Source organism: Centroberyx gerrardi, chromosome 4 (genome assembly GCF_048128805.1).
Source record: "Centroberyx gerrardi isolate f3 chromosome 4, fCenGer3.hap1.cur.20231027, whole genome shotgun sequence".
Taxonomy (NCBI): Eukaryota; Metazoa; Chordata; class Actinopteri; order Beryciformes; family Berycidae; genus Centroberyx; species Centroberyx gerrardi.
In genome coordinates this window covers 24,118,473-24,145,382 of record NC_136000.1, presented here as the reverse complement: position 1 = coordinate 24,145,382, position 26,910 = coordinate 24,118,473, and the positions used below count along the sequence as shown (strand labels likewise).

At 43.6% G+C, this 26,910-nt stretch overlaps 1 protein-coding gene across 1 annotated transcript in view; it reads left to right on the top strand.

The window, feature by feature from the left end:
* The window catches only part of cdh13 (cadherin 13, H-cadherin (heart)), a 221,948-nt gene that overhangs the window by 148,620 nt on the left and 46,418 nt on the right, over positions 1-26,910 (top strand). The window contains exons 10-11 of the mRNA XM_078283279.1: positions 13,496-13,678; positions 14,896-15,149. Of these exons, the coding sequence (XP_078139405.1) occupies positions 13,496-13,678; positions 14,896-15,149 (437 nt within the window). The remainder of the gene's footprint in view (positions 1-13,495; positions 13,679-14,895; positions 15,150-26,910) is intronic.

Below are 26,910 nucleotides of genomic sequence, written 5' to 3'. Positions count from 1 at the left end.
AGAATATGGCATGAATGTGAAAGTCATTAGTCTTAATAGAGTACTAGCGGATTTCCTTGGACTGTTGGACGGTTTCTGTTCCCTGGCTGGCCAGTCTCATGCCGTCACTGCTCCGTCAGATACACACTCCGCAGCGGAAAAAGCCTCAGCCAACATCTGTCACTGCAAGCTCACACGCATAAACGGTGATGGGAATGATTCACCAACATGCACGCATGCTAACACGCCCACACACGCATACACACACACACATTTACGTGCACGTGCATTTTCACCCACTCACAGGCTTATCCACTACGGTGTGACCTCTGCTTTCCCATATAAAAGAATAATTCTGTCATTGGCTCCTAAAGGAAAAGCTTAGCACAGATCACAATGTGTGTGTGTGTGTGTGTGTGTGTGTGCAAAGTACATATGTGTCATGTAATAAACAACGCATCACTGTAGCTAGGTGATGTGGGTGCACGGGCAAGATAAGGGAATCTGTGAGTGAGAGTGGGAGTAGACATGTTGTGGTGGTTCAGTGATGCTGTTGGTTTGTTTAGTCAGCAGTGCCTTAAGGCATTAGTGTAAAGCTAACAGTCTAAACCAATGGCTGCCAGTCACGCTACATAAGAAAATTGTACACATACAGAAAATAAAAAATAGCACCCTATAAATCGCACCTATTGTGTGCTCGTGCCAACTCATGATGAATTTGTCAAAAGCTGCTACCCTGGCTCTTTTCTTTTCTTCCTTCATCCCTCCCTTCTCTCCTCTGGAGGTGAGGAAAAAGGAAAAACAAGAATGAGGCACTGTGGAAAAAAGGCCCTCCCCTCGCCCGAAGGAGCAGTTGTAACGTTGAGTGGTGCGGTTCTTAATAGAAACGCCCGGAGCTGTTGTCAGGGTTTGAGACACCTCACCCTTTGCCCCGACCGAACCTCTCCCCCGCAGCCCTCCCATGATGCATTGGGGTGTCAGGGGAGCTTGTACGGAGCGCAGCTCGGACGTGAAATGTTACAGCTCAGAGGGCGCGGCGGGGCCGCGCAGAGTGCACCCTGTCCGTGTCCCAGTTAATGTTCTCATTTCTCACGGGGAGGAGATCCGTTTAACGGCGTGGAGAAATGGAGCTTTTAAAAAACAAGGGTTTGAAGGCGCTAAGCTCCTCGTATAAATCCTCTATCCTCCACTCTCCCTGGCTGCCTCCAACCTGCCCATGAATCATCTATGACCTCCCAGATGACCGCCATCAAGACGTGTATTGTGTGTGTGTGTGTGTGTGTGTGTGTGTGTGTGTGTGTGTGTGAGTTTGTGAGTGGGTATCTGTGCATGCATGCTTGCATGCGGGCTTGCTCCCGAGTTTGTGCCTGTGACAGCTCTCAAGGAGCTCTTTCACAGTATAAATTATTCAACTCAATATTCAACTCAGACCACTTCTTTTCAAGGAACTTTTCCCCAAATCCCTTCCTTCAGAAGAAGGTTCAGCTGTCTTTTTCTGAAGACGCTACCTCCTGCAGACCAGATGCAAGCGATAAAAGCCCTTCTTCCAGCTTGTGAGCAGAGCTCCAGCAGAGAAAGATGGGGAGGAGGATGATGAAAAGATGAATAGAGAGAGAGGGGGCCACAGAAAGATACAGAGAGAGAGAGCAAAAGAAAAAGCAAACATGAATGTTCTAGAAATGTTTTCCTGTAAAGACTCATTAAAGCCCCCGTAGGTAGGTTTTATGAGGTGACATCTTCTTTGAATTCAGCAGAAGTAATCCTCATGAGTGAACATAAATGAGTAAGATAATAAGTCATTGCTCTGCTATTTGCTTCCAAAGCCAATTTTGTGTCTCAGGCATTTGACCAACTGAGGTAAACTTTAGAGCAGGAGGGTTCCTGTTTTTCTTCAAACTGACCTACCACAGCTTTAAGTAGAGAGAGGGCTATTCAAAGCTGCTCAAGTCTTTGCATGAGAAGTCCACTCAACCCCTGAGTGAGTCCTTAGGTCAGCCAGCAGGGATTCTCTACTCTCTCTCCTTCCCAATTTGCCTTTCTGCATCGAAGTGGTCGAATTTTCTATTTTGTGTAAAAGAATTCAAAAACGAGTGAGCCGGAATGTGTGATGCAGTTTCATGATAAACAGGCTTTGTGTATGGATAACGAGTGTAGACATTCACTCATGAATTGACATTCCCGTTGTTACATGATGGGATAATATGAACAAATACAGAGGACAAAGCAGGTCGGAAACCACTTTTACAACTATAAAATAGGTGTGTAGCCCATGGCATTGAAATGAGCTGCATTCACCTTTTTCCTTGTGCAGAGTTATTTTGAAATTGATTCAAGAGGTTTTGCAGTTTCTTGTACATAACAGTATGGGGTCACACAGGTTGCCGCAGCTCTGCAGATATCCCTTTCTAACTTTCTTTAAATGAATTTGCAGCTTAAAGCAGCTCTCCAGAAGTGAAAGTGTTGCTTATAAATAAGGCTTACATACCCTTTTTGCTACCTGTTTAAAATGTATTAAGCACTGATAATCACTGACACAATACTGAAGTATAAATTGAACACACCGACAGTTTATTCTATGAAATACTTTTAATTCCCTTCCTGAAGGATGTAAGAATTCACTGCACATCCTGCCAAACTGCTGTTTCTTTTCACCTCAGCAAGTTCTTTTTGAGGATGGATGATTCTGTGTAATCTATCTCCCAACTTCTTCCTTTTTTTTTTCTTTTTTTTTTTTAATCTCGGGCTAACTTACTCGTTCATACTGGGGAATTTATTACATTCTGCTACCGAAGCTTCTACTTTAGGGGATTGGGCTCTGAACTGATTAATTTTTTACAGCGAGGGTCTAATCCTGTTTTTATGAGAAGGGGAAACAAGAAAAAAAGTGATTTGGAATCCCATGGTAGTTCTGTCATCTGAAAGGCCAGATAATATGTATACTCTGGTGCTAGACGATAGATGTTTGTCCTGATGAATTTTATCTGCCACGCACAGCTGGGGTTATATTATCTACATATACTCACTGTGTCTGAGATACTGTGCTGTGCTAAGGCTTTGGTATTACACTCACATGCACTCTCAGGTAACTTTTGTTGGATGTTGTTGAACTTTTGTACCAATTGATGTCTGGCTTCATCTTCTCCCTTACCGTTGCACTTTTCGCCCTTCATCTCCCCCGCCTTCCCTCCCTCTCTTTGGATTCCTCCTCATCCCTCTCTCCACACCAATATCCCGATCGCCACCTCCATTCCCCTCCTCCCTCCCCTTCGCTTCTCTCCTCCTCTCCCCATCTCTCCTCTTCCCCCTGGCCCTGCTAATTCCACGCCATGTCTGACTGGGCCTATTTCCCCAGCTCCTCATAACAAGGCCATGATGGGTCTTATCACTCCCGTCACTCAAACTGACTGACAGCCAGTCTCTGTATTTTTTTTTCTCTTTGCTCAATTTTGCTCCCTTTCTCTGTCCCTGTGTGTCTGTCTTTCTGTTTCCCCCTCTCCCTCTCACTCTCTCGCTCTACCCCTACCTCCCTCTCTCTCCTCGGTGATGACTGGGAGAATATGCTCGCCCCGCCGTCCATCTGTCCCGCTGATAAAGACGTTAGCGGTGATGGGTGTAGCGCCAGGCGCGGGGCAGCAGGGCCCTGTCAGCGCTGCGTCTGTCTTGGGGGATGGCTAACGGGTGTCAGGGATTAGGCCGGGGCTTGCATGATTGCTCCGCTAGCTCCAAGATACACACACCGCTTCCCCCCGGGTGATGTGACGGCACGGTTGGCCAGAAATCTGTCGCAAAGAGGGAAGGGACGGGATGGGATTTGTGTACAGTACGTCAGGTTCGGGGCGTGTTACAGTATGAAGGATGAGTGTGTGTTTGTGCGTTTGTGTCTGTGTATTTGTGCGCCTGTGTGCGCAGGTTTGTTGATGTTATTTGAGACATATATTTGTCAGGCGATGGATGCGCTATGAAGGATGTGTGTGTGTGTGTGTGGGTGCGTGCTCATGTGTGGATGTGTCATTTGACACAAACACATATAAAGCGAGATAAGGTCAGAGGAAGACGTGGTGCAGGCTGTTAGATAGGATCTAGTCGCCGCGGTACAGTATGTCCTTGAAGCTTTTGCAATGGTGAGATTTGATTCTGTTGGCGAAATGAAATGCCGGGAGGTTGGCTGTCAGTTTCCCTCTGGAGGAAGAACCAATGGTCTGGGGAAGGGGGGGGGGGAACAAAAACAAAACGGTCCCTTGCTGTAGCATTTCTGTTCCACTTGTTGTTAGATCACACACTCTCCCTCAGCCAATTCAGACAAATCGTATTAGACATGCAACCTATTTGATAAAAATCTTGACATTTGCAATGAGAAATGACATTATTATATGTTCCGTTATTTCTTTTTTTTATCACATCAGATGTAGGCAATTCACACTTTCCATATGGGTGCGCATACATGAGATCACTTTTCTCACTTCATGTCTGCATTAAATAGCAAGCGCCTGAAGGGTATTATCAGGCAATCCTATTCAGATGTGGTGATCAGCGCGATGCCTCTTGACCCCTCGGTCTCTCAGACAGGGACTGGAGGAGCGCTAGGAAGACCCGTGAAGGACCACTTGAAATAACTAGAGTCCTATTGTCCCTCAAGCGTGAAGCGTGAAGTGTGATGAGAAGAACAGGATAGGCTAGCTGCACATCTCCAAACAACCTCTCGGTTCAAAAGGCCGCATGATTACCATGGTTTCCTAACTAGTTTCCCCCGTGAAACTGTCCATTGTATTATTGTTGTGACATTCTGTTGACCGTCATGTGCGGTTCAAATATACTGTATGTTTGCTACACTTTGCAGGCTATCTTGTTATTTTTCAGCATTTTTTTTTTCTTTTTTTTTTGAACAATTATTTATTGAGTTTTAAATTTAATGTTAATGACAAGCAGGAAGCAGGAACAACAGTATCATCATCATCAAGGATAATGAAAATATAAAAGTGATAGCTAACAATAAAAGCAAAAGAAAAAAAAACAAACAAGAAAAACAGTAACAAACAATAATCAATCATAACAACAACAACAACAACAACAATAACGAAGAATAACAAAGAACGCCAACCTTGGTTAAGATGGAGTACTGAAGTGAGTAATAGCACGGGTCCAATTGTCAACGGTGTTCCTGTGAGCATTATTAACCTTCAAGCTGTAATATATCAATAAAGACTGTATTCCAGGTCTCCCGTAATGGAAGATGTTCCTCAAACCAGCTCTTGATTATTGTTTTCTTAGCAGCTGTTGAGGCTGCCAGTAATATTCTTTTATCCTGATAGGTTAAAACTAAATTAGGATTATAACCAAACAGAAACAAGGCTGGACAGAAAGGTAGAGATTTAGAGAAAAATTCCCCCAACAATTCAGCCACAAATGTCCATAGATGCCTAACGGGGTTGCAAAACCAAAACATGTGGGAGATATTTCCTACAGCAGTGGCACAACACTTATCACATATATCACTGCTGATGATATTTAATTTATGTCTACGATCAGGTGTGAAATATGTTCTGTGGGCAAACTTAAAGTGAATCGCTTGGTGGGCGAGATTCTTTGATGATGAGAATATTTTATTTAGATACTTATTTAGTATATTTTTCTGCATTTTGAACATTTCAACACATCACAGCATCTTGCTGCTGAATTAATTAACAGCCGCTCTATTCAAAGTGGTATTTCTTCAATGGTTTTATATTGCCCATTTATTCCTGCTGCCTTATGGTTCAGGAGGGTGGGACCCCTTACTGAGATAGGCTGCACATAATTATCGCGTTTACCAGTAGGCTTTTTTTCTGTTCTGTTATAAATTGAAGCCAGTGATTAACTGACCTTTTTGTAAAATAAGTTCTCGATATACATAATTGGCCAAAGTAAAATACCAACCTCATTTTTTAATATTTCATCCTAAATAGGGACTGTGGTAAATGCAGGGGTAGGTGCGCCATGCAAAGTGAAATTCTTCAGCATCCTGTTGTAACATCATATCTGTAGTCAGAGGTTTAATTTGAGCGTGGACATCCAGAGTTGGAGGCTTTGAAGTCAGAAAACTATGAGGTACTGTGATGTGGCTATTCACCGAAACACTGTAAAACTACTGCAACGCTTCAATGCCCCGGTTTGAACCACTCGGTTATTTAATAAGTTGCCCGTATTACTAGAGGGTTTTTATCTCGATTGCCTTGACAGATATAAGGACTGTGCTGCTGTCATGTTCCTCAAAGGTAGGAAAGCGGCTTCGCTGAGCCTCAGATTCATCGAAAATCTATCTATAGAAGCAGCCTGAGCAGGGGCTGTTCAAATTTAATAAAGACACAGGTAAGCTCATTAACTCTCCAGGCACGCTTACTGTATGCAGGATTAAAGATAGACGGAAAAGTAAAGGAAGAGAGTGGGGGGGGGGGGGGTGGTGGAACGTAGGATTGTGTAGGAAGATGAGTGATCACGTGTGCTCGGTTTCATCGCGGCTGCACGCCGGCGACAATGGAAACGGGGCCTTTACAGATTTCCAGTCTGTCTGCACCTGGTTCTGTTGAGTTAAGCTGCTTTCCCCGGCAGATAAAGGAAAGACAAGTGGCTGCTTGAAAATTTACATGATTCCTGTTTAACTCGAGGGGGATTTCTTTCTAAATTTGACTTTTACCTGAGTCTTTTGGCATTACAGAGGAGCCCACAGCTACTAGATGAGTGCAGCGAGAAATCAATCCATCAATCAGTGAATTTTAGAACTTTTAAGCCCTACGTGAGATTAGGATAAAAGCATCACATCATTTTGAAATCGGTGCCGTTTCATTTTGGATTTCCCGGAGAAACTTTTTTTTTTTTTTCCGTCTTCTCTTCAGGTAGCGTGGTGAGATTTCTCCGCTTTGACAGTTTAATTTCTCTAGAAGAGACGTAGCGAGACAGAGGAGGAGACGGACTTAGAGGCGGCGGGGAGAGAGCGATCGGGATAGGGTGTAGGAGAGTGAGTGACACGCCGAGGGAAGACAAAAAAAAAACTTCAAATGCCTCCGCCGCAGCGCCTTCCCCGCTGTGATGTGGTAATGCAGCAAATACCACTCGCAGGCAAAATAGTCCTGTCTCGGGAGGTTTAATGTGACGGGCCGCCGCTATGTGTGTTCCCTGTCAGAGAAAATCTTGGGGGCAGCGGGGACGTGTCACAAAGTACTTTCCATTAGGACAAATGAACAGCTGCTCAACTGTCTGCCTGGCTGCCTGGCTGCCTGTCAGCGCGCCGCCCCGGCCGCCATCTATATTCATAACACATTCTGACAGACATCCAGGAATGAAATAAGTTTATCTCCATTCGTCTCTGTTTGCGTGTTTGTGTGTGTGCTGCTCTGTGTGTGTGTGTGTGTGTGTGTGTGTGTGTGTGTGTGCGCTGCTGCTGTGTCCTGTCTGTAGGAGTAGGATGAGCATATGTGATTGTTTGATTGTACATGTGTCTCTGTGTTTATCTGTGTGTGTGTGTGTGTGTGCTGCTGCTGTGTGTCCTATCGGTAGGACTAGGATGAGCATGTGTTTGTTTGCCGGTGTCTCTGTGTTTATCTGTGTGTGTGTGTGTGTGTGTGTGTGTGTGTGTGTGTGTGTGTGTTATTGAGCAAGATGGATAAAAAAAGAAGATTGATGAATTTGATGTTTTATAGCAGTCAGTAGCTCCGTCAAAAGAGCCATATGTTCCTCTTACTTTTAAACTTAACTAATTTAACTCTCTCTCTCTCTCTCTCCCTCTCTCTCCCCCTCTCTCTCCCCCTCTCCTCTCTTTTTTGGGCCACCGCTCTGCACACAACAGTCAGGCTCGAAGAAAAAAGGTCTGGGTCACTGGCTTGTAACAGGCGCACAATGCCAGCTGGCACCGAAAGACAAATTAAAAGCCTGTATAAGAAATAGGAAGCAATTTCCATAGCAGTGTTAATGAGGCAGAGAGCATTTAGTGTTACTCCGTAAAGCTGACAGATGTGTATACTCTTCCAAGGCTTCCACGTCTCTCTTCCAGGGCCCTTTGCCAGACTCGCAGTCTCTCTTTGCCCCCCTCATCTGTTGGAGAAGAGGTACAGTGAGTGTTGCTGACAGTGTTGAGATCAAGGTTTTTGTGGAACTACTTTGTGCTTTCAGAAAATGAAGCAGCTGTTTTGCCTTGGCTAGCAGATGTCTACTGTTTAAGGTTCCTAGTCTCCCCTAACAAGAAACTAAAGTTAAAGGAATACCACTGACTTTCAGGTTTGAGGTTCCTTTTTTCCTTCCCTTTTCCTTGTTCAGTATATAATATATAATGTATACATGCATTGTATCCCACACCCTGTCATATCACACCAATGTACGACTCCATGGAGAGTGAATTGGAAAAGCTTGAAAACTGGACTGTGACAGAAACTAGAGTGAATTTCTGAGGATAAATGCACATTTACTGGTTTGGAACCGATAGCATTACACTAAAAAAACAAGCCTCCTCACCGTTTTATTCATTCCACTGTTTGCAGAATGATTTGAACCTCTGTGGTAAATAGTTTTTTTTGCTGTTACTTGTTGTATGTAGCACCAAATTGTTCTTCAGAGGTCCTGCAGTTGACAGCAATTGATGATACTGATACCCATAATGCGATCACCTAGTATAGTGGTAAAAGTGGTCTATGTATTTGTTTTGAAATGGTTGGCTGCTGTCAACTTAGGGTCAAACTGTATAAGTAGCAGGTGAATACGTTTCAGTGGATTCAGTAGAAAACTAACTTTATGAACTTTTGTCTTAACTTTTTCATGCAAATGATGTTTAAATGATATGGCTCATAATCATAATCAATAATCATCATTTGTTTTTGAGGTGCTATCATCTCAGAGCTAGTTTGAGTTTATTTCATATTCGGACTTGCAATACAAAGATCGAATTATGCAGAAGGTGCAGTTTGAAGAACAAAAATAAAATGACCAGCTCAGTTAAAAGTCGATGAAACCAATTAAAACCAAACAGTGCAATTATTCATTGTTAAAAAAAAAGCCAATTGGTACGGTGGATTTTTTTCAGTCTATTAGTCCTTGCCTTTATCTCTGGCAGTAGATCCTGTTTGCGGGGAAGCCGAACAGTCTCCTCTCTGCTGTTGGGAGAGATAAGGTCATGGAGTGGATGATCAGTCCGGTCCATGAGTTTGACCAGACTGATGGTGGCCTGTTGTCTCTGCGCCTGTAGGTCAGCAAGCTGCAAACTTGGTTATTATTTTCACAGCTCTTTTTTGAACCCTATCCACAGCCGCTTGCTGTTTCTGTGAGCAGCCTACCAGCAGCCTACCACCTCTTATACTCCAGGCACGGCCTTACCAGTGGGCTATAAATGTCTACCAGGACTTCAGTGGGTAGCTATTACAGTGAGGAAGTGCAGCCACTTAGAGGCCCTTTTCACCGCCTCATCAACGTGTAGATCCAAGTAGACGCCCAGGTATTTTGAACTTGTTACCACGGGAACAGCCTGTGCGAAATACCTGAATAGAAAAGGACGGAAGTGCTCTTAAACACTTGGACTTAAGCGTTTTTAAATTGCCATTCTCGGTCAGTGGAGCAGGTCCACTGTTCATGTTCAAACAGACGGCGCTCACATGCCTTAAGAATAAAAAAAAGAATTGGATTTTTCCAGTCGAGTTTTCTGCCCCATAAACTAATGAGGACTGTCTGACAAAAGACACTCAGAATAACAGTGGAACTACAGTATTCTATTTGAACAGTAGAGCTAGAGTTTTGGCTTTTGAAAGAAAGAGAAAGAAAGAAAGGAAAGAGACAACAGATTGTGTTTATTTGTATGTTTGTTTCTCATTAAAACTAGGCTTGTGGCAATGGAAGCCTACTGTCCTCATTAGGGCCGGTTCACACTGTAAGCAATCAACACCTGGAAGCCATCCGTTTCCAATGAGAGGTGAGTGGGTGGGCGGGCAGCCGGCGTCAGTCTGGGAGGCAGATTAGCAAGTGAGCTCGTTCTCCTGAAATGAGGAAGTCTCACGTACGCGCTTCACCGTTTAACCGATGCAGTGACAGATACGATTTCACATGGAGGAAAAGTATATTATTATTATTATATACAGTAATTGTCATCTGAATCATGAGTTTGTGTGGCGAGAGCACTGGTGTATGCGTGGGTGCATCAGGTGCATGATGTTAATATTTTCAAACATAAGATAATACAGCATTTAGACAAGCAGTCAAGTGTTTATACAACCATGTCTCAAAGGGCTTTATATATCATCTACATGTCATATACCATACTGTATCACTATATACTGTATACCATACTACATCATATACATATTGCATATACTGCATCATATACATAGTTAAAACCATACTACATCAAACACACTTTTTAGAGTCTCCAATTCATCTGACCTGCATATCTTTGGGCTTTTTCTTTGCAGGTCATCTAAGCAAGAAAGTGCATTTTTCATACATATCATACATAAATCAAGTTGAAAAAAATAGCATTTTTATGGGACAAACGCACCCAGTTGGCTAACTTTCCATGAGTGTCTGTTGACATGGAGAGTAGTAGGGAGAGGTCGCGCCGGTCCACAGGTGAGACGCCACTTAACTGTTTGAACAAAGCACCGACATCACTATCATAGGTACAGAATAGCGCCAGAAAATGACAGTGCTGAAACTGTCCACTTAAACTTGACGTTATTCATTTATTTTTTATTTGTTTGCCTCCAATAACTGTATCAGCCAATTATCTTTTGGCAGCACGTCATTACCCTGAAGATTTATGGGACAGATCATTGAAAATGTCAGACATAAAAGGAGATGGGGAAACTGGAAATCAATGCTCAACCATGGTTTTATTCTTCGGCGTCTTAAATGTCTGAAGTATTCGGCTATGTGATTTGTGGACACTGACAACTATTGTGTGTGGTGTGCAGCTTTTAAAGCCCCCAGGCAAAAAAGTTAGGTGGGTTTACTGTTGCCCCGCACTGTAGCAAGTTTGGTAATATGTGTGTGTGTATCTGTGAATGTGCGTGTGTGTGTGTGTGTGGTTGACTGTGCATTGTTTAAGCCCCCAGGCTGCAGAGATGTGCGGGTTTATTTGGCTCTTGCCCTGCGCTGGCCTGGTCATGCAGTCATCAGTTGTGAGAGTGGAGGGAGCAGCAGCCACCACTGTAATTGGCTCTCTATCTGGGCCGGGTGTCTCGCATAGAAACACCCAGCACACGCACACACACACACACACACATGCTGGGATTAAAGCTAACTTGGAGGCAGGCCTTTTCTTCTCTCTCACCATCTCTCCCTCTCACCATCTCTCTCTCTCTCTCTCATTTCAGGCCAGCAGCCCTGCCTACTGGTTAGTCATTTCCTCCTAGTCTTTCAGGTGGCTGGTTGCTTTGTGCTCCAGGAGGAATTGGGGGCCTTATCAGCGGCAGGGCAGGGGCCCGCTGGCCACATCCCACAGAATACAGCGCTCCCTCCAACTGCATGGCTGCCCCACATGATTAAACCCGACCTGACCGGCCACTGGGCTGTGGTGTGTGTGTGTGAGCTTGCAAATGCTGTGTTTGCGCTTGTCCTATCTGTAGTCTATAGCAGGTTGGTGTGTTTGTTTCTGTTTACAGTACACGAGTCTCTGAGCATGTAGGAAATATTTGTAACACAGCTTTCACCTCCAAACAGGCACAGTCAAGGAAGATTGCTCTGTAAATTCACATTCCAGTCAATTCCACTTATTTAAAAAATGTAGCATACTCACAGAAATAGCGTGTGCTTTATGTTTCAAGCGGCCTGTCTTTGCATGACCCTTCGAGCTTTCACAATAATACTTTTGTATCCGACTGCAGTGGGCTTGCGGGACAAAAGCAACAACAATGCCCATGTGGGCACAAACAGCGCTCAAACAAACATAACCTCCTTCTGTATGGAACATTGTGTTTCTATCCTCCGCGCCCTAAATGACTGTGAATGGCATAAAGTGCTTTTTTATATAAAACGTGCTTTGGGTGAATAAAAACAGAGGGAAGAAAGAAAGGCAGAAAGGGGAGAGAGAGAAAAAGAAAATCAATGTTTGTCTCTCTTTAGATAAATGCATGGAGCCAGGCAGCGCAAGGCGGTAGGAGGGTAATCTGTGAAACAACAATACCGTGGGCTGACAGAAGACGCAGTAATCTAGGCTGGACCGGCGCTATCCTTAAACAGAGTGTTCTGTGTCTGAAAGATTACACTGTAAGCTCTGACACCATAATGGCCCTGACACACACACACACACACACACACACACACACAAACACACAGACAAGCGCAGACAATTGCACAGAATTGCTTCTGCCTGCCTGGAGCTTCTGCAAGAGAGTACTCATGTTCACAATGCACTCGGTGGCGAGGGCCTAGCTGGCAGAATACATCGATGATAGGAATCTGATTGAGGCCCGCTGCCAACAATGGGCAGAGAGGTGGGGAGCGATTGACAATGAGAAATAAATGAGATGCATTGTGAAGATTGAGCGGCGGAATAAAGATGTGAATTGTGCGTATTCTCTCGTGTGTGCGGGGGTGTGTGTGTTTGTTAGTCCTTCCCCTAAATTCATATTTTTGCAAGTGCCTGTTTTCTTGTATTAGGCTGCAGAGTATGCGACCCGGTCAACCAGGCAGTCAGATAGACAATCTTCTGCTGTCGTCAGGTCAAAACCTGTCTGCCTGTTAACAACTTAATAACTTAACAAACTTGATAACAGAATTAGGGAGGTAGGAGGCTGAATTTGTTTTTCTTTTGTTTTCTCTCCTTTTTGACTATTTTTTTCTATCGTCTTTGCCCTTGACTTTTCTTTTCTTTTCTTTCTTTTTTCTGTCTCTCCGTCGTCCTTGTCAGTCCTTGACAGCCAGGCAGGTGTGGAGAAATTCCAACGTTCTGTTTATCCTAAGAAGCCGAGCCTCAGTGTGAAGAAATGTGCTGTCATACTTCATGTTTTTGCGTCCGCTTGTTACGGCGCTGCCGTCTGAGCGATGGCGAGTTTTGTTGATCTCTCAGTAGCGCTCGGAAGATGTGAGCGAGAACACATGGCTCCGGCTACATCAGTCACGGCAAATGAAGCGGGATGCCAAGTGTGCAGCTCAGACTGCTGCGCATCAAAGTGCAAGTTTCAGTATTTGAGTTTGTTGATTTTACACATAATAATACACACACATAATACACACACACACACACACACACACACACACACACAGCACCCAACTGGGCATTCTGTTTGTTCGTACTGGACCCGCTACATATCTTAAACATTGGACATCAACTAGCATTTTCTAAACTCCTCTTTAATTATCTCCTTCAACTCAGTGATTTTGATGATGATGATGATGGTTTTTCCCAACATAAAGATGATGAGGAGCAACAGCTGTAGTTTTCCGGTCACACCTCTCTGTTTTTCCCCATTACAGTCTCTATAGAAGCAGGTGTCCTAAGCTGTTCTTGGTCACTGACGGCGGTTTCTTCTTCTCCTTCTGTCGGTCAATCTGTCTCCCCCAACAGTTCGAGGCGGACGTGGACGAGGGCTCGACGGGCGTGGTGGTCAACCTGACAGTGGACGACAGAGACGACCCGGCCACGGGGGCGTGGAGGGCCATCTACTCCATCATTAATGGAGACCCCAACCAGAGCTTTGAGATCCACACCAACCCGGACAATAACGAGGGCATGCTGTCTGTCGTCAAGGTAAACTAGAAGGGAAGATCTAATGAGCCAAGCTTTCAGATACAGGGGATGAAGAAAACAACGGAAATGCCTAAAAACCAGTACCACCCTTTGCCTTCAGAATAGTTTTAGTCCTCCTTTGATTGCTTCTTTGAGGGATGAAAGAGACGGAAATCTTCTTCCCATAAAGGTTCAAAGATGTTTATGTCTGATGATCATGAAACCACTGTTGAATTTGTTTAGCAGTGTGTGTGAAAGCATAATAATAATATGAATATGGGAAAATCATGAGGGAGCAGTGTTTGCCTTTAAAGTGGCTGCATATTCCTTGGCTGGTAAACGGCCATGCAGAGCATCATTGCACCTAATGACTCTCACGAGATTCGCTGCCCGTACCGTTACAGACCGACCTCCATGTTTAACTGCTGTGGGTTAAAGGCATTTGTTGGCTTTCTAAAAATGGAAACCCAACTGATGCAGGAACAAGATTTAAGGTTCAGGTTTTGTGCTCTTTACACCAAGATATGTATCTTTGTGTGTTGGCCGAGGATACAAGTGATTTCCAAATTTGATTTGATTAAGGATCCCCATTAGCTGGTGCCATAGCAACCAGCTAGTCTAACGGCAGCCCTGCCGTAAATACCAGCTTTATGAAGGTCTGTCCCTGTGGGCGAGCTTTCGACTCGTGACCACTGTTCCTTTTTGCCCGCGTTTGGCACATGTTGTCATGATTTTTCAATACCGCTCCCCTTTCCACGTAAAATAATTTGGCAGTTATTGTGACTAATTCATCTGCAATTCTGACTCCGACTGTTTGGCCTCTTTGCAACTCGGTCAGGTGCCTCGTGTTGCTTTGAAAACTCGCATACAAAGGTGTTGATTGTCAGCACTCTTTTCAAGCTGACACACACTGCTAACTGGCTTTCAACTTAATTTGAAGCGCCTGTGTAGCTGCCTTTGTAACTGTGATTTAGTTACTTCAAAGTTAAAGTGCCTTTTCATGTGGTGTTTCCATTATTTTGTCTACCCCCTGTAGATTACACAAAGACGCTGTATAATTTCTGCGTTGTGCTCAAAGTGATGTTCTTTTTATGAGCTGTGCTATGTTGACAATAAAGACTTTTTGTCCTCCCTTAATCAAATCCACTTGCCATAATATTCTCTGCCTTTAATCCTTCTCCTCCTTCTCCTCCTCGCACCACCACTTCCACCATCCACATCTCTTTCGCTCCATTCAGCCTCTGGACTACGAGGCCACCGCTTTCCACACGCTGCTGATCAAGGTGGAGAACGAGGACCCCCTGGTTCCCGATGTGGGCTACGGCCCCAGCTCCACCGCCACCGTCCAAGTCACGGTCCAGGACATCAACGAGGGCCCTGTCTTCTTCCCGGACCCCCAGGCGGTCACCCAGATGGAGAACCTCTCGGTGGGCAGCTTCGTAGCTGCGCTCAACGCCACGGACCCAGATATACTGCAGATACAGAGCATCAGGTGAGGGGCTCGAGGTAAATCAGCCTGCGACAGAGGACTGAGACGAAATGAGTCTTAATTGAAATTGAGCTGCAGAACTGTGCTTGTGTGTGTGTGTGGGTGAGACCGAGAGTAGAGAGAAAAATAGATAGGAGAGGAGGAGAGAGTGAGAGAGAGCGCACAGGCTCCCCTCTCTTGCTCGTGTGATTATTTGAATGTCATCTGCCGCGGGTCTCGGCTCAGTTTGTCGGTAATGCGCTTTCTGATTTTCATTCAGCTTCAGTCAGTTCAGCTTGGCAACAAAATCAAGAAGTGTTTGCTAAACGGACGCTGAGCAGCGCTTCAAGTTCTCTTCGGTTCAAGGGCAATTCTGTCATGTGAATGAGCTCGGTATTATTCCCACTGTGCCTGTCAAGCGGCTCCGGCGAGGTGATTTAGCATGCAAAATAAAGTGTCAGCCAACCAGAAGTCGAGCCTACCATGATGCCGTGTCTCTCAGTTTCCAGACATCTCTCCATCTGCCGCTTCTCACCTCCCTCATCTGTCTCCCTGAGCCCTTCATCACTCCGTCTCCTCATCCCTCTCATCTGTTTCACATCTCCTCCGTCCCCGTATCCCTCCCCTCTCGTCTCCAAGCTTTTCCACCACCTCTATCCCTGCATCTCGTGCTCGCTCTCTGCCTGTCAGGCTGCTTTATCAGTGTTGAGTAAACAGATGAAAAATGTTGCCCGGACAATCGGTTATTTACTAGCGAGGCTTTGTGCATAGGTCAAACCATTCACCCCAGTCAATTCAGAAGTCACAGAGCGAGGCAGCTCATTAACTCTGTTACAGAAAAATCCTTCCCTCAAATATTACCATCATCATTATAGGAAGGCCATTAGTTTCACTATGTGTTAGACTGAAATTATTCCTCTTGCTGCCAGAGGGAGACCCATTGCGTGTACTGCACTTCCTTTTACAAGATGGAAAACTCATCATTGCATTTATTGGCTTTTAGGCCTAATTTATACTCAATTTGGATTGCTCTTTTTGCTGCACCCTGGGAGGTATATATCATGTAAAAATGGTGTTAAGTAAATACATTGGGATAATAATGACCCAGGGAAATAAAACCCACCAGATCGTGACTTCACTGCTCAAATTATTGAGCACTGGTTTATGTGCTGTAAAACTTACTCACTGTGTCAGCATCAAATGCTACATAATGTGGAGTTGCTCCTCTGAATGTTGTGTAGGAGTCAGGACCTGCGCTCATAAAGCTTTGATAAGTAGCGGTCTAAGATCACCGGTCTGGTCACATGACCGTATAAACTTCACAATGACTGAGAGCACAGACTGGCGTCTGAATACCAATCCTGCTCTGAGACACCTCTCGAATACTGGCCCAGGTTTTTCCAACTGAATCTGCCCTGTGTGAAAGATCCAGAACCATGTGGTCTTTCGGACTGTCACTTAGCTTAGGTCACGCTTGGTGTGTGTTACTTGATTAAAACCCAGACAGATCCGTGGGGATGGGTTGGGCCTATCTGCATAAAGTATGGTCTGGACTTTCATGATATTTGTTTCTGTGAATTTGCAATTACACATTCATGGCTTCCTTTGGTGCAGTTCGACAGTTCAGAAGCACGACTCCATGTAAAATCTAAAAAAAAAAACCTTCCAGTATATGAGTTGAGGTGTATATTTTTAGAAAATCTGACACAGGCTATCTTGGAACAGGACTTATTTGTCTCTTACTGTAGGCTGTAGGGAATTTTAAAAGGTCTTATATCAGTAATCCTAGACTAAGAAGCTTTATGCTTAACGGCCCTGGACTAAATTGATAATGCTAAATGTAGTGAGTGTAGAAGTGGAGATGTAGAAGTTCAGAATCAGACTGCCTCTTTGTGTGTAAATCAAGGCTGATTTAATGCTTGAACATGGTGATTTGATTGTTTTCGGTGCATAGCCTACACATTTAGCCTATGCATTTAGAATGAAAATGATTTAAAATGACATCAACAGTGATTATTGTAGATAACTTCACCTTCTCCATGAAGCTAATTCGTGTAAATGAAGGAGACTGTGCTAATCCCACAGACTAGACTGTAGATTTAGTTCTATTAAGGGTTCCCACACCTTCTTAAACATCAAATTCAAGGACTTTTCAAGGACTTTCCAGGCCCAATTCCCTCAAATTCAAGGACCCAACACGGCATAGTTTGAGACACGGATCAAGGTTAATTACTGTTACAACACTGAGAATTTTTATAATGAGAACTAGCAGGCTTTACAGAAGCTCACAGACAACAATTAAAAAGAGAGAGAGGCTTGAATGTGTGAACACTTCTCAACTGTGCTGTGTTAGTGATGGCAGACTATGTGGTCTCTTGCCTTCTCTAACACAGCACAGCAAAACAATATATTGTGTAAGTTGAGCGATAGAGACAGAGACTTATTTACGAGTTGAAGAGCTAAGTAACTCCTCGTTTATTTCATTAGCACCAGCTTAACAACACAAAACATGTCGCAGAGCAAAAACATGACCTTTTTTTTTTCATGAACATGACCATGACCAAATGAATAGATAAATAAACAAAAACACATGACCATAAATAAAATGTTTTGCAACAATAAAAGATTAGATGAAAATGAATTGGATCAAAATAAATTTTTCCCCAACCATTGTGTTCTGAGGTTGTTGGCCTTTTTGGTTCATTTGCTTTTTTTTTTTTTTTGTTAAATCACTTACTCATTGAGTAGTGTTTTGCCCTTTCTCAAACTGTTAAAACAGTGCCCAACCCTTGCTTTTTGTTGCTATGCCCCTTCATTTGCTTTTCAGTTCATTCACTTTTTCGTTGAGTAGTGTTTCTATTTCAGCTATTTGTGCTCTGTTATCTTTAGCACCCTTTCTCAGGCTATTGGACTTGGCAATAAGAGTGAGTTTGCCTGTGCTCTCCGCTTTGAGTGCATATTTGTCTGCTGAGGTCTCGAGAGCATTTATGTCATCTGTCAGTCTTCTTTTCTTCCCTTTAAGTTCAGCTATTTCATCTATAAGGTCTTTTTCTGTTTTTTTGCTCATCCATTCTTCTCTGTCTCTGTTCTTCTAGATGTGTCACATACCTCTGCCTTGCAGATGCCACTGACATCAGAAGTGGTCTGTCAATGCCCACATTATTTATGCCACCCACAGCTCTTATGTGGTCAACTATACATCTCTGTGCGATGTATGAATCGTCCTTCAAGTTCTCCACTTCAATCTGCCGATTGATGGAGAATCCGCGCTCTACTGAGGCTTGCCCGTGTGACAGTAAGAGGAGTTGGCGGCAAAGTCTCCATAGATTTCTGAGCTCTTTGTCCTTTGATATATACTCATGTAAAAATGTGTCCACGCTGTCTTGGACAGGATCAAAGTTTACAAACTCTGAGTGTTGGGCCTGGACAATGTCATCAATAAAATGTGAGTATTGTCGAATGATGTCATCACAATCATCTTCCTTCACCCGATGACTATTTACAAGGTAGGTCAGGGCCTTCTTCAATTTTGCTGTACACAGCATCTTTCCATTTGTGCCTGCCATTTCCCTTGGATCCAAGAAAGAAAGATGCGAGACCAGAGAGTACTTCAAGGGAGGTTTCTCAATGAGTTTGTTAACAGTTGTCAGCATACACTTCTTGCAAGCAATTTTGAAGTCCATCAATGTTTTCTGTCCAATTTTCTTCCCTGTGGACAAGTCAATTCTTTGAGTAATAAAGCCCAAGTCGACCTGTGAGGAGTCGATGTGATTGGATGACTGGCTCACCTCGACATCAAGAAGTTTTTGAGGGGTCTTCGCTTCTTTCATGAGGTCTGGCTGAAGCCCCCATGTTTTCAAAACAGTATAACATTCATATAGTCTATAAATAGACCATCTTCCATCGCGATTTTGCTGCAAGATGGCTCAGCTGCCCCCCGACCGGGGGCGCTCGTTAAGAACAGGTTAATGAATCTGCTCATCAAGCTCTTAAGCAGCTTGAACAAGTCTGTAGAGAGAAATGGCACCATGGGCTTATCGGTCTGGTAGCGTGTGAGGAATGGTGTCACTTCTTTGCTCACTGACAAGATGAAATTCAGTTTTGCTGTCATGAGAGGGTCCTTAACGGCCTCCTGAATCACCTCAAAGGACTTTGTGCCTGGATTTGGACATCTCTTCTCCTCTACAACCTTCACATATGTTGCCATATGGGGTAAAACCTCTAAAGCTCTTTGCAGCACGGGCGCATTTTCAACCCACTGTGTCTTGCAAAACTTAGGTGGCATTGGGGGATCTGATGATCCAATGATGTTATAGTAGTCCTCCCTGCGGGCTGGAGTATCCTTCAGAAGTTGGTACATAGCATGCAGTACACTGTCGACTTTCCACTCTGTTTCTTCCACTCCCTTCTGAAATGCTCCATGTACAATATGGAGACCGCAACTGCCAATGTTTATAAGGTGTACATCAAAATCTAGGAGGGACTTCTCAACCTTTGAGTAAAATGACCAATTTACATTTGGTCCATCCATGGAGATCTGAACCATGTTTTTCTTTGGTAGATCTTCGGTGCTCTTCTCATAGACCGCTTTAAGGTCCAACGCAGTCACATGTCCCATAAATTTAGAATCATAAAATCTCGTCACAACTTTGTCCCCATCCCATAAACAGACGTGAAAGTCACACTGCTTTGACTGTGTTTTTCTGTTAAGGCTCTCATCAAAGAGAAGTACATAGTCCTCCTCCCCAGCAGACAGTTTTTTAGACAACAAGTGCTTGAAATGAGGAGCCAAGCCATGTGTGCATACATAGCTGGACTTTGTTGCCCCGCATGCGAAGGTCTTGGCTATTGCACTGTCTGGGAACATCGCTGAGAACAGCACACCTAAGAGTAAAAAAAAAAAGATTGAAATCAAACACTTATTTCTGTTTCTAGCCTGTGTGTGAACGTGTGTGTGTGTGTGTGTGTGTGCGTGTGCGTGTGCGTGTGTCACAGAGAGAGAATATGAAATATTAAAACAAACATAACATGTTCCTAAAAAGAATTTCATGTTACAGGTGACAGTTTATAAACCTTGCCCTTCACCCGTGCGTTCACTAGAGTGGAAAGAGTAGTGAGACTCCATCATATTCAGACACCACAATGTCTCAGCCCGCAATGTGTCCTCTTTGGGAACGCCAGTTATGACGGACTGTCTTGAGGAGGTGGTGAATGTGGTGGTAGTTGTAGAAGATTGTCTAGGTGGTGATGTAGATGACGATGACTTTTCCACATAGTTCAATAGAGTGGGAGCTGTAAGAAAATAAGTGTCATAATTAAGCAGTAAGGTAAGAGAGGCCGTACTCTGTCACCTATATATAACACAGCTAGGGCATGAGGACTTGAATGTGTAGAAATACTAGCTTGGAACACCCTCTGAGCCAATGAAAGTGCAGAACCATCCAAACCCATTTTATAATACAATAACAGCCGATAAAAAGCCTTATTATGGCAATAATAAGTAGCCTAGACGTACAAATGTATCAGTACACAGGAATTAGCCTATACAAATTGTTAATGCAATGTTAAATATAGATTTTGCTAGGAAATATCATTTTTGTGTTCAAAAAAAGCATGTTAGTTTTAACTCCACCACAGCTAAGAAAATGTCTGCCAACTATCAGCTACATGATGCTGATGCTCTCAATATGATTGGCATGTATAGCTATATTGATACTGATAGCACTGAACAGATTTTAAATGGGATGAGTCAGTGGTAGGTAAATGTGTTCATGAACTAACCAGGGGCAGACCTGCCAAGCTTGGAGAATGTTTGAGTACACAGAAATATTTATCTTTTTATTTAAAAATGATTGTAAATGCCAAAGGAAATATGAGTAGGCTAATTGGAATAACAATCATGCATATTTAAATCACAATACTGTTTTTACAAAATAATGTATGACAACTGAATATCATATTGATATGTATTGTTTATATTGTAGTATTTGGCATGAGTTAAATAAACCACATAATTGCATGCTATGGTTCCACTTAAAATGAATACATTAAATTACTGTTTATTTAAATTATTCCAGTTAAAGTTGGGTATTTCTCTAACGTTACTCTCAATATATCGCCATAGCTATACACAGCTTCACACCAGTCAACCATGACTGCGAATCTGATCAGGCATGCACTATGACAGCCGCTAGGGGGCAAGCTAAAACCGTCATATCAGGAGGTCGGAAACTGAAAACACGACTGTAACAGCAGGGCAGGAATTATACCATGGCCAAACGGCCAGTGCCGTGGATGCCCCGGAGTGTGGCCGTAATGCCCCTTCTAAAATAAACTATCCACACGGCCAGTTTGGCATGCCCTGTTTTGAACTGGCTGTTGTGCCCTTAAAAGAAAGTTGCGTTTTTCCTCATTTAAAACTACATGCGACGCAGCAAATAAACAAACTCACGTTTCCTAGTGTCTGCGTCATCACGCTGGACATCAGCAGTAGCGCGAGATTTCTCCCACTCCCACAAATATATGTGTAACGTTAACGTAAACATTAACAGCTAATTATTAATTAAACTGAGAGGGAGAGAGAGAAGCCTAACATGTTACCAGGGGTAGGACCTACCTGCTTTTAACTTGCGGAGTGCCGTCCTGTGTGATGCTCCAGCAGCATGGCTCGTCACAGCTGCTTCGCCCATGGCGTGAACTTTTATTGATTTGCTGCAGGCTCTGCATCGGGCCATATGGATGTCCCACGGATCTTTAACAAGCCAGTCTTTGTAAATGTCTCTGGTGAGCCACGAGTCCTGGAATTTACGTTTTCCAGGCATAGCTGAAGGTTCGCTTAACGTTAGCTTTCTCGCTTGCTTGCCGCTGTTTAACCTGCATCATTCGACTTCAATCACTCATGCACGCACGTGGCCGTCGCACTTTCTCGAGGCAGGTGGCGCGTGAAACAAGGACGCACAGACGGCGGGAGACACACATGCAGACTTCTTGCACAAAATATATAAATTCAAGCACTTTCAATGACCCATGTCTATTTATGTCTATTTTCAAAAACTTTCAAGGCCTTGTTTTTTTTTTCCTCAAATTCACAAACTTTCAAGGATTTCAAGGACCCGTGGGGACCTTGTCTGTTCTGCACCAGTCGTGTCCTTTAACCTCAAATGAAATACTGAAATGTAAACTGATGAAATAAAAACCCATTTAAAAGTTTGCTGTGCTCCAGCTCCGGAGTATTCAGCTGGCCCAGTGTATCTGACTGGACACAGTGCATGGCATGCTGTCCGGTAGTGAAGGCAGTCTCAGCCACAGGTCTCCAGCCTCCCACATATCAGAACAGTGGCAGAACAGTTTATGTCCTTATTCTTCAGTCTACATTCAGCTATGACTTGCAACTTATCTGCTTGTCCTTCAGCGGCAATTGGTTTTCTCTCACACATCTGCTCCCCCAGAATTACACGGCAACAGAAAAACTCCTGCTGAAGCATCAGTCTTCAATGGCATGTTGCTATTGAACGATGACTTAAAAGAGCAGGGTTTTAAGTGACTCATTCAGGTTGAGAAAGGTTAGCGAGTTTCTTATTTTTTTATTTTTATTTTTTTTCTTATCCTGCCTCTTTTCCACATCTCACCCCTTCGTCTCCCACACCCCGAACGGCATAAATGCTGCACCAGGCATTTTTCCACACATCGTTTCACTGCGACAGAAGCATTCCACGTGGTTTCACATTTGAAACGCATCAAATGTTTCTGTGTGTTTTGAGGGAACTGTGTGTGGTCGCCTAGTGTTTACATGTTGATTTTTATGAGTCTTCTCTAAAGATTGTGCTGGTGTTTTGTCTATCTATAGCCAAAGAGAAGTCTGTTTTTTTTTAACGCCATCCTTGCCTGTCTGACTCATCATCCAAGTTGTAGATCTGCATCTTTCTAACTTCCTGCTCCTTGACCCTCTTGTCCCGTGCTTCTGAATTAATTTCCTGGCTTCTCTTTTTCATTGTCAAAACGTCGTCTGATCTTTTGCCGGTGACGGTGACTTTGAAGTGTTTTAACTGTGACCTGCAGGCACGCTGAGAACAGAGTAAAGACAGATACTTGGAGCGGTGGCGATAGGTAGAGGGAGGGAGCATGCATTGAAAGAAATGACCAGGAAAGGAGGAAGAGATGTGTTTGCCTTTCTCTCTCCTCCCCTGTCTGCCTCTGTATGACTGTGTAGATGTGTGTGTGTGTATGTGTGTGTGCGTGTGTGTGTGTGTGTGTGTGTGCGCGCGCGCGCATGTCAGTGTGTCGCTCTGGCCCCGGGGATGTGTGGGTCAAATGAATTTGACATGGCACACAGTCGGTCTGACTTGCTGGTCACGATCAGTAGCACCGCACTGCAGTGCAAAGTGCACACACACCTGCACACGCGGCTGTATTAGTATACCTGTGAGGACCTTCATTAACTACAATCATTCCCTAACCCCTAGGTAGGTAACACTGGGAGGGTTAATGGACATGGCTTAATCCCTAATTCTAAAATAGCCCCTTAAAGGAGTGAGGACTGGCAAAAGATCTTCATTTTGGAGGAAGCTCACAGGAAATATGCAGGAATAAAAGTTAAAATTATGAATGAATTGCTTGTAAATTTGTAATAATAATGATAATGTGATGCTTTATTGATGCCCTCAAGGAAACTCTCTTTTTGATGCCTCCTTACACAGGGAGATCAGTCCTGTCAGCTACAGATCAGAGCTACTAGGGATTCAGTGTCTTCAGTAGAGCACATGTTGGCCAACACAGAGGCTTGAACCTGTCTTGTTCAATTGAGGTCTTCCCTTCTCACTACAGCACCCCACTACCCCAAAAAGATGTCAAAAGTGATTGTGATCCATCTTCGCAATATTTACCCAAACTACCTTTCCCTCCAGCAGTGACAGGACCGTGATAAATACTGCAAGCTGGTGCAAGCACTACACACTATAATTTCACTCTTCTATATACATGTTTTACACAGAGGGACTTGAGATCAGCCCTCTAGACCATTTTCTTCTTCAATTACATTAATGGAAATGTCAATTGGAGATACATCCTGTCAAATTATGACAATTATTGATTCTCTTTAAAGCCTGAGACTGCAGGACGATGCTTCAAAGAGCCGCAGCGAGCAGGAACCGGCTGTGCTGCGGAACCAGGGCTTCTCATTAGCCCGGTTTCTAGCCCAGAGCCAAGCAGAGCCAAGCAGGGTTAACCAGGGCTACCTCATTATCCAGGTTATTTGGTATCCCCAAAACAACATTCCTTACTTTTTTTTTTTTCTTCTCAATCTTGTGGAGAAAGAGGTTATTTGCCTGCAAGGGCTTAATGTTTTATCAAATAAATAAATAAATTCTTTTACACTTTAACCGTAAACACTTTGAACTAGCCCAGGCTCTGATGAGCCCCACATGGCCTTGCAGTTGCTAATGATCTCATCCCCTGTCTTCTCTTCCCCGGCTCTTTCATACAGCCCTTGATGATGTGAAGGGGAAGATTTTCTGGAGGAGATGTAATTAACTGTAATGATAAAAGAATTGTTTCAAACAGCATTTACAGTTCACCTGAATCTCATGATGGACTATGAATAGGACTTTTTGATACGGAGCAGGATTCATTAAAACAATTTTGAAGGCGAGAAAGAGCTATGTTTTTAATTTATTTTATCTTATTTTAGCAAAATCATTGCAAACTATCACCCGAAACCACTGCAAAGCACTTTGCGTTTTCTCATTCATCGTTATGTACCGTGCTTTAACTTGAAATTGGCCTCAGATAGTGTCCCTCCTCTCATTTTCCCCATAAATGGACACGTTACCTAATTATAGCAAATATGAGTCTCTTTAATCCTGTACAGTATTTAAGCCAAACTATCAGGCTCTGGGGGGATTTGTCTCATGTTTCTGCTGAAGAAGTTTTCCAGTCCTGTTGGCTGCTTTAGGGCTTTAGTCAGACTGGAAGAGGAGCAGCGTGGTTTTAGAAGAGTGCTGAAGGAACAAGTCTCATGTCTGAGAGAGTGACAGAGTGACAAAGAGAGAAGAAGGGAGAGAGAGAGAGTTGGACTTGCTTTTGACAAAAAGTTTATTTCTGTTAAACCACTGACTACAGAAGTGTTCTGCTTGGTGCGTGGGAATTTGATATTGAGGAAATGTGTAGTACTTTTGTACCCTGAAGTTTAGGAAAAGTTTTTATTTTTCAATCTCAGCCTTGACTGTCCTTGTTGCTGTGGTGCCAGTCAGCCAGGCTGTAAAGAGGGAAGCAAATAACCTGAAGTGTCACTATGAAAGTTTGGGTCATTTGATTGGTGACAGGATTGTCAACACTTGCCCCATAACTGTTTACATTGAAGTAATTGCATGCTTGATGGGAAAAGCACTTACAACACAAGGGAGCTCAACTCCACTCTACTTGTGCACTGTTGAATTATAACCTTAGCTTGAATACAATGTACAGTAGTGTCTCTTTATTAATCATGGAGGATAATTGCCTTGCATCATTGATGCTACCTTTGGAGAGACAAGCACATTGTGCTTTTACTTTCTCTCTCAGCTATATTTCATCGCAAAAAGAATAGAAAGAAATAATAATAAAATAAACATGACAGCAAATATAGCTCTAGGATTTGTCTGTGTGGTTAGTGAGTTGAGTAAATCTCACAGCTTGTCTTCACTAAACCCAGACGATAGAATTGAAACAGACCAGACATGCCCAAAGAACTTCCAGCACAGGGAGGAGTTATTGTTGGATCAACGAAGCAGAATGCTTTGAACTGCTGCTGGACTGGGAATCTGATCAATAAAAATCAAACTAACTTCGCATTCATAAAAAAAAAAGGATTTCCTATGTCTTTGTGTCTCAAAGTGTATGTTGCCACATGGCGCCATACTTCTGGAATGAGCCAAGGTTCAGAGGTCTTGTGACTGAGACCAGCCTCAGCCCCGCCGCCCCCCATTTCTCCCTCTACTCCAAAATACATTTAGCTTGTTTTCTTCTCCTTGCTTTGAAAATAGAGAGAATCTCAAACAGTTGAGTCATCCATTATTCAGCAGCTACCTATCCACTTTCCCTACTCACTCTGGTCATATTCAAGTTAAAAGGGATGGGACTTTAAAGAGTAGGGACGGGGAGTTGGAATCTCAGGCATGAAAACTGTCAGGTGGCTTTGAGGAGGAGAGGTAGGGGAAGAGATGGGGGAAAGGAGAGCGAGACAGATGAGCGGACAGACAGACTGCGAGGATGAGAGAGACTGTGTGAAGGAGAGAGGTGTTGAGCGCTACAAAGGCTGACCTGAGAGGGTCAGACAGTGTGATCAGCCTCAGATCTGCCTCAAATTGTCTCTGTCTGTGCAGGGTAACCAACAGGAGGAGAAAGAGAAAGAGGGGGAGAGAGAGAGAGGATGCAGGATATGAGAGAAAGATGAGAGCAAGACAAACTGAGAGAGAGCTACAGTACGTTGGGAAGGAGGCAGGCAGGAATAAGTCGCCCACTGACTTTCATCAGTTTTTAATAATACAACAAGTTGATGTCATTAATGGAGGCCTGTTTGGCTGAGACTGCCTGCAATGTGTCCAGTCAGATATGCCAGGCCAGTTAAATATCCTGCTTGCCAGCAGTGCAGCAAGTACAAGGTGGTGAGGATGAAACAGAAAAGAAAAGAAAAAAGGAAATCAATAATACTCTGGGTGAACTTTTGCTAAACTAACTCCAAAAGTTACCCTAAAGTACCACAAAGTTCAAAGTGGCTGTGCACACACAACAGCGGAAGTTTGCCACAAAT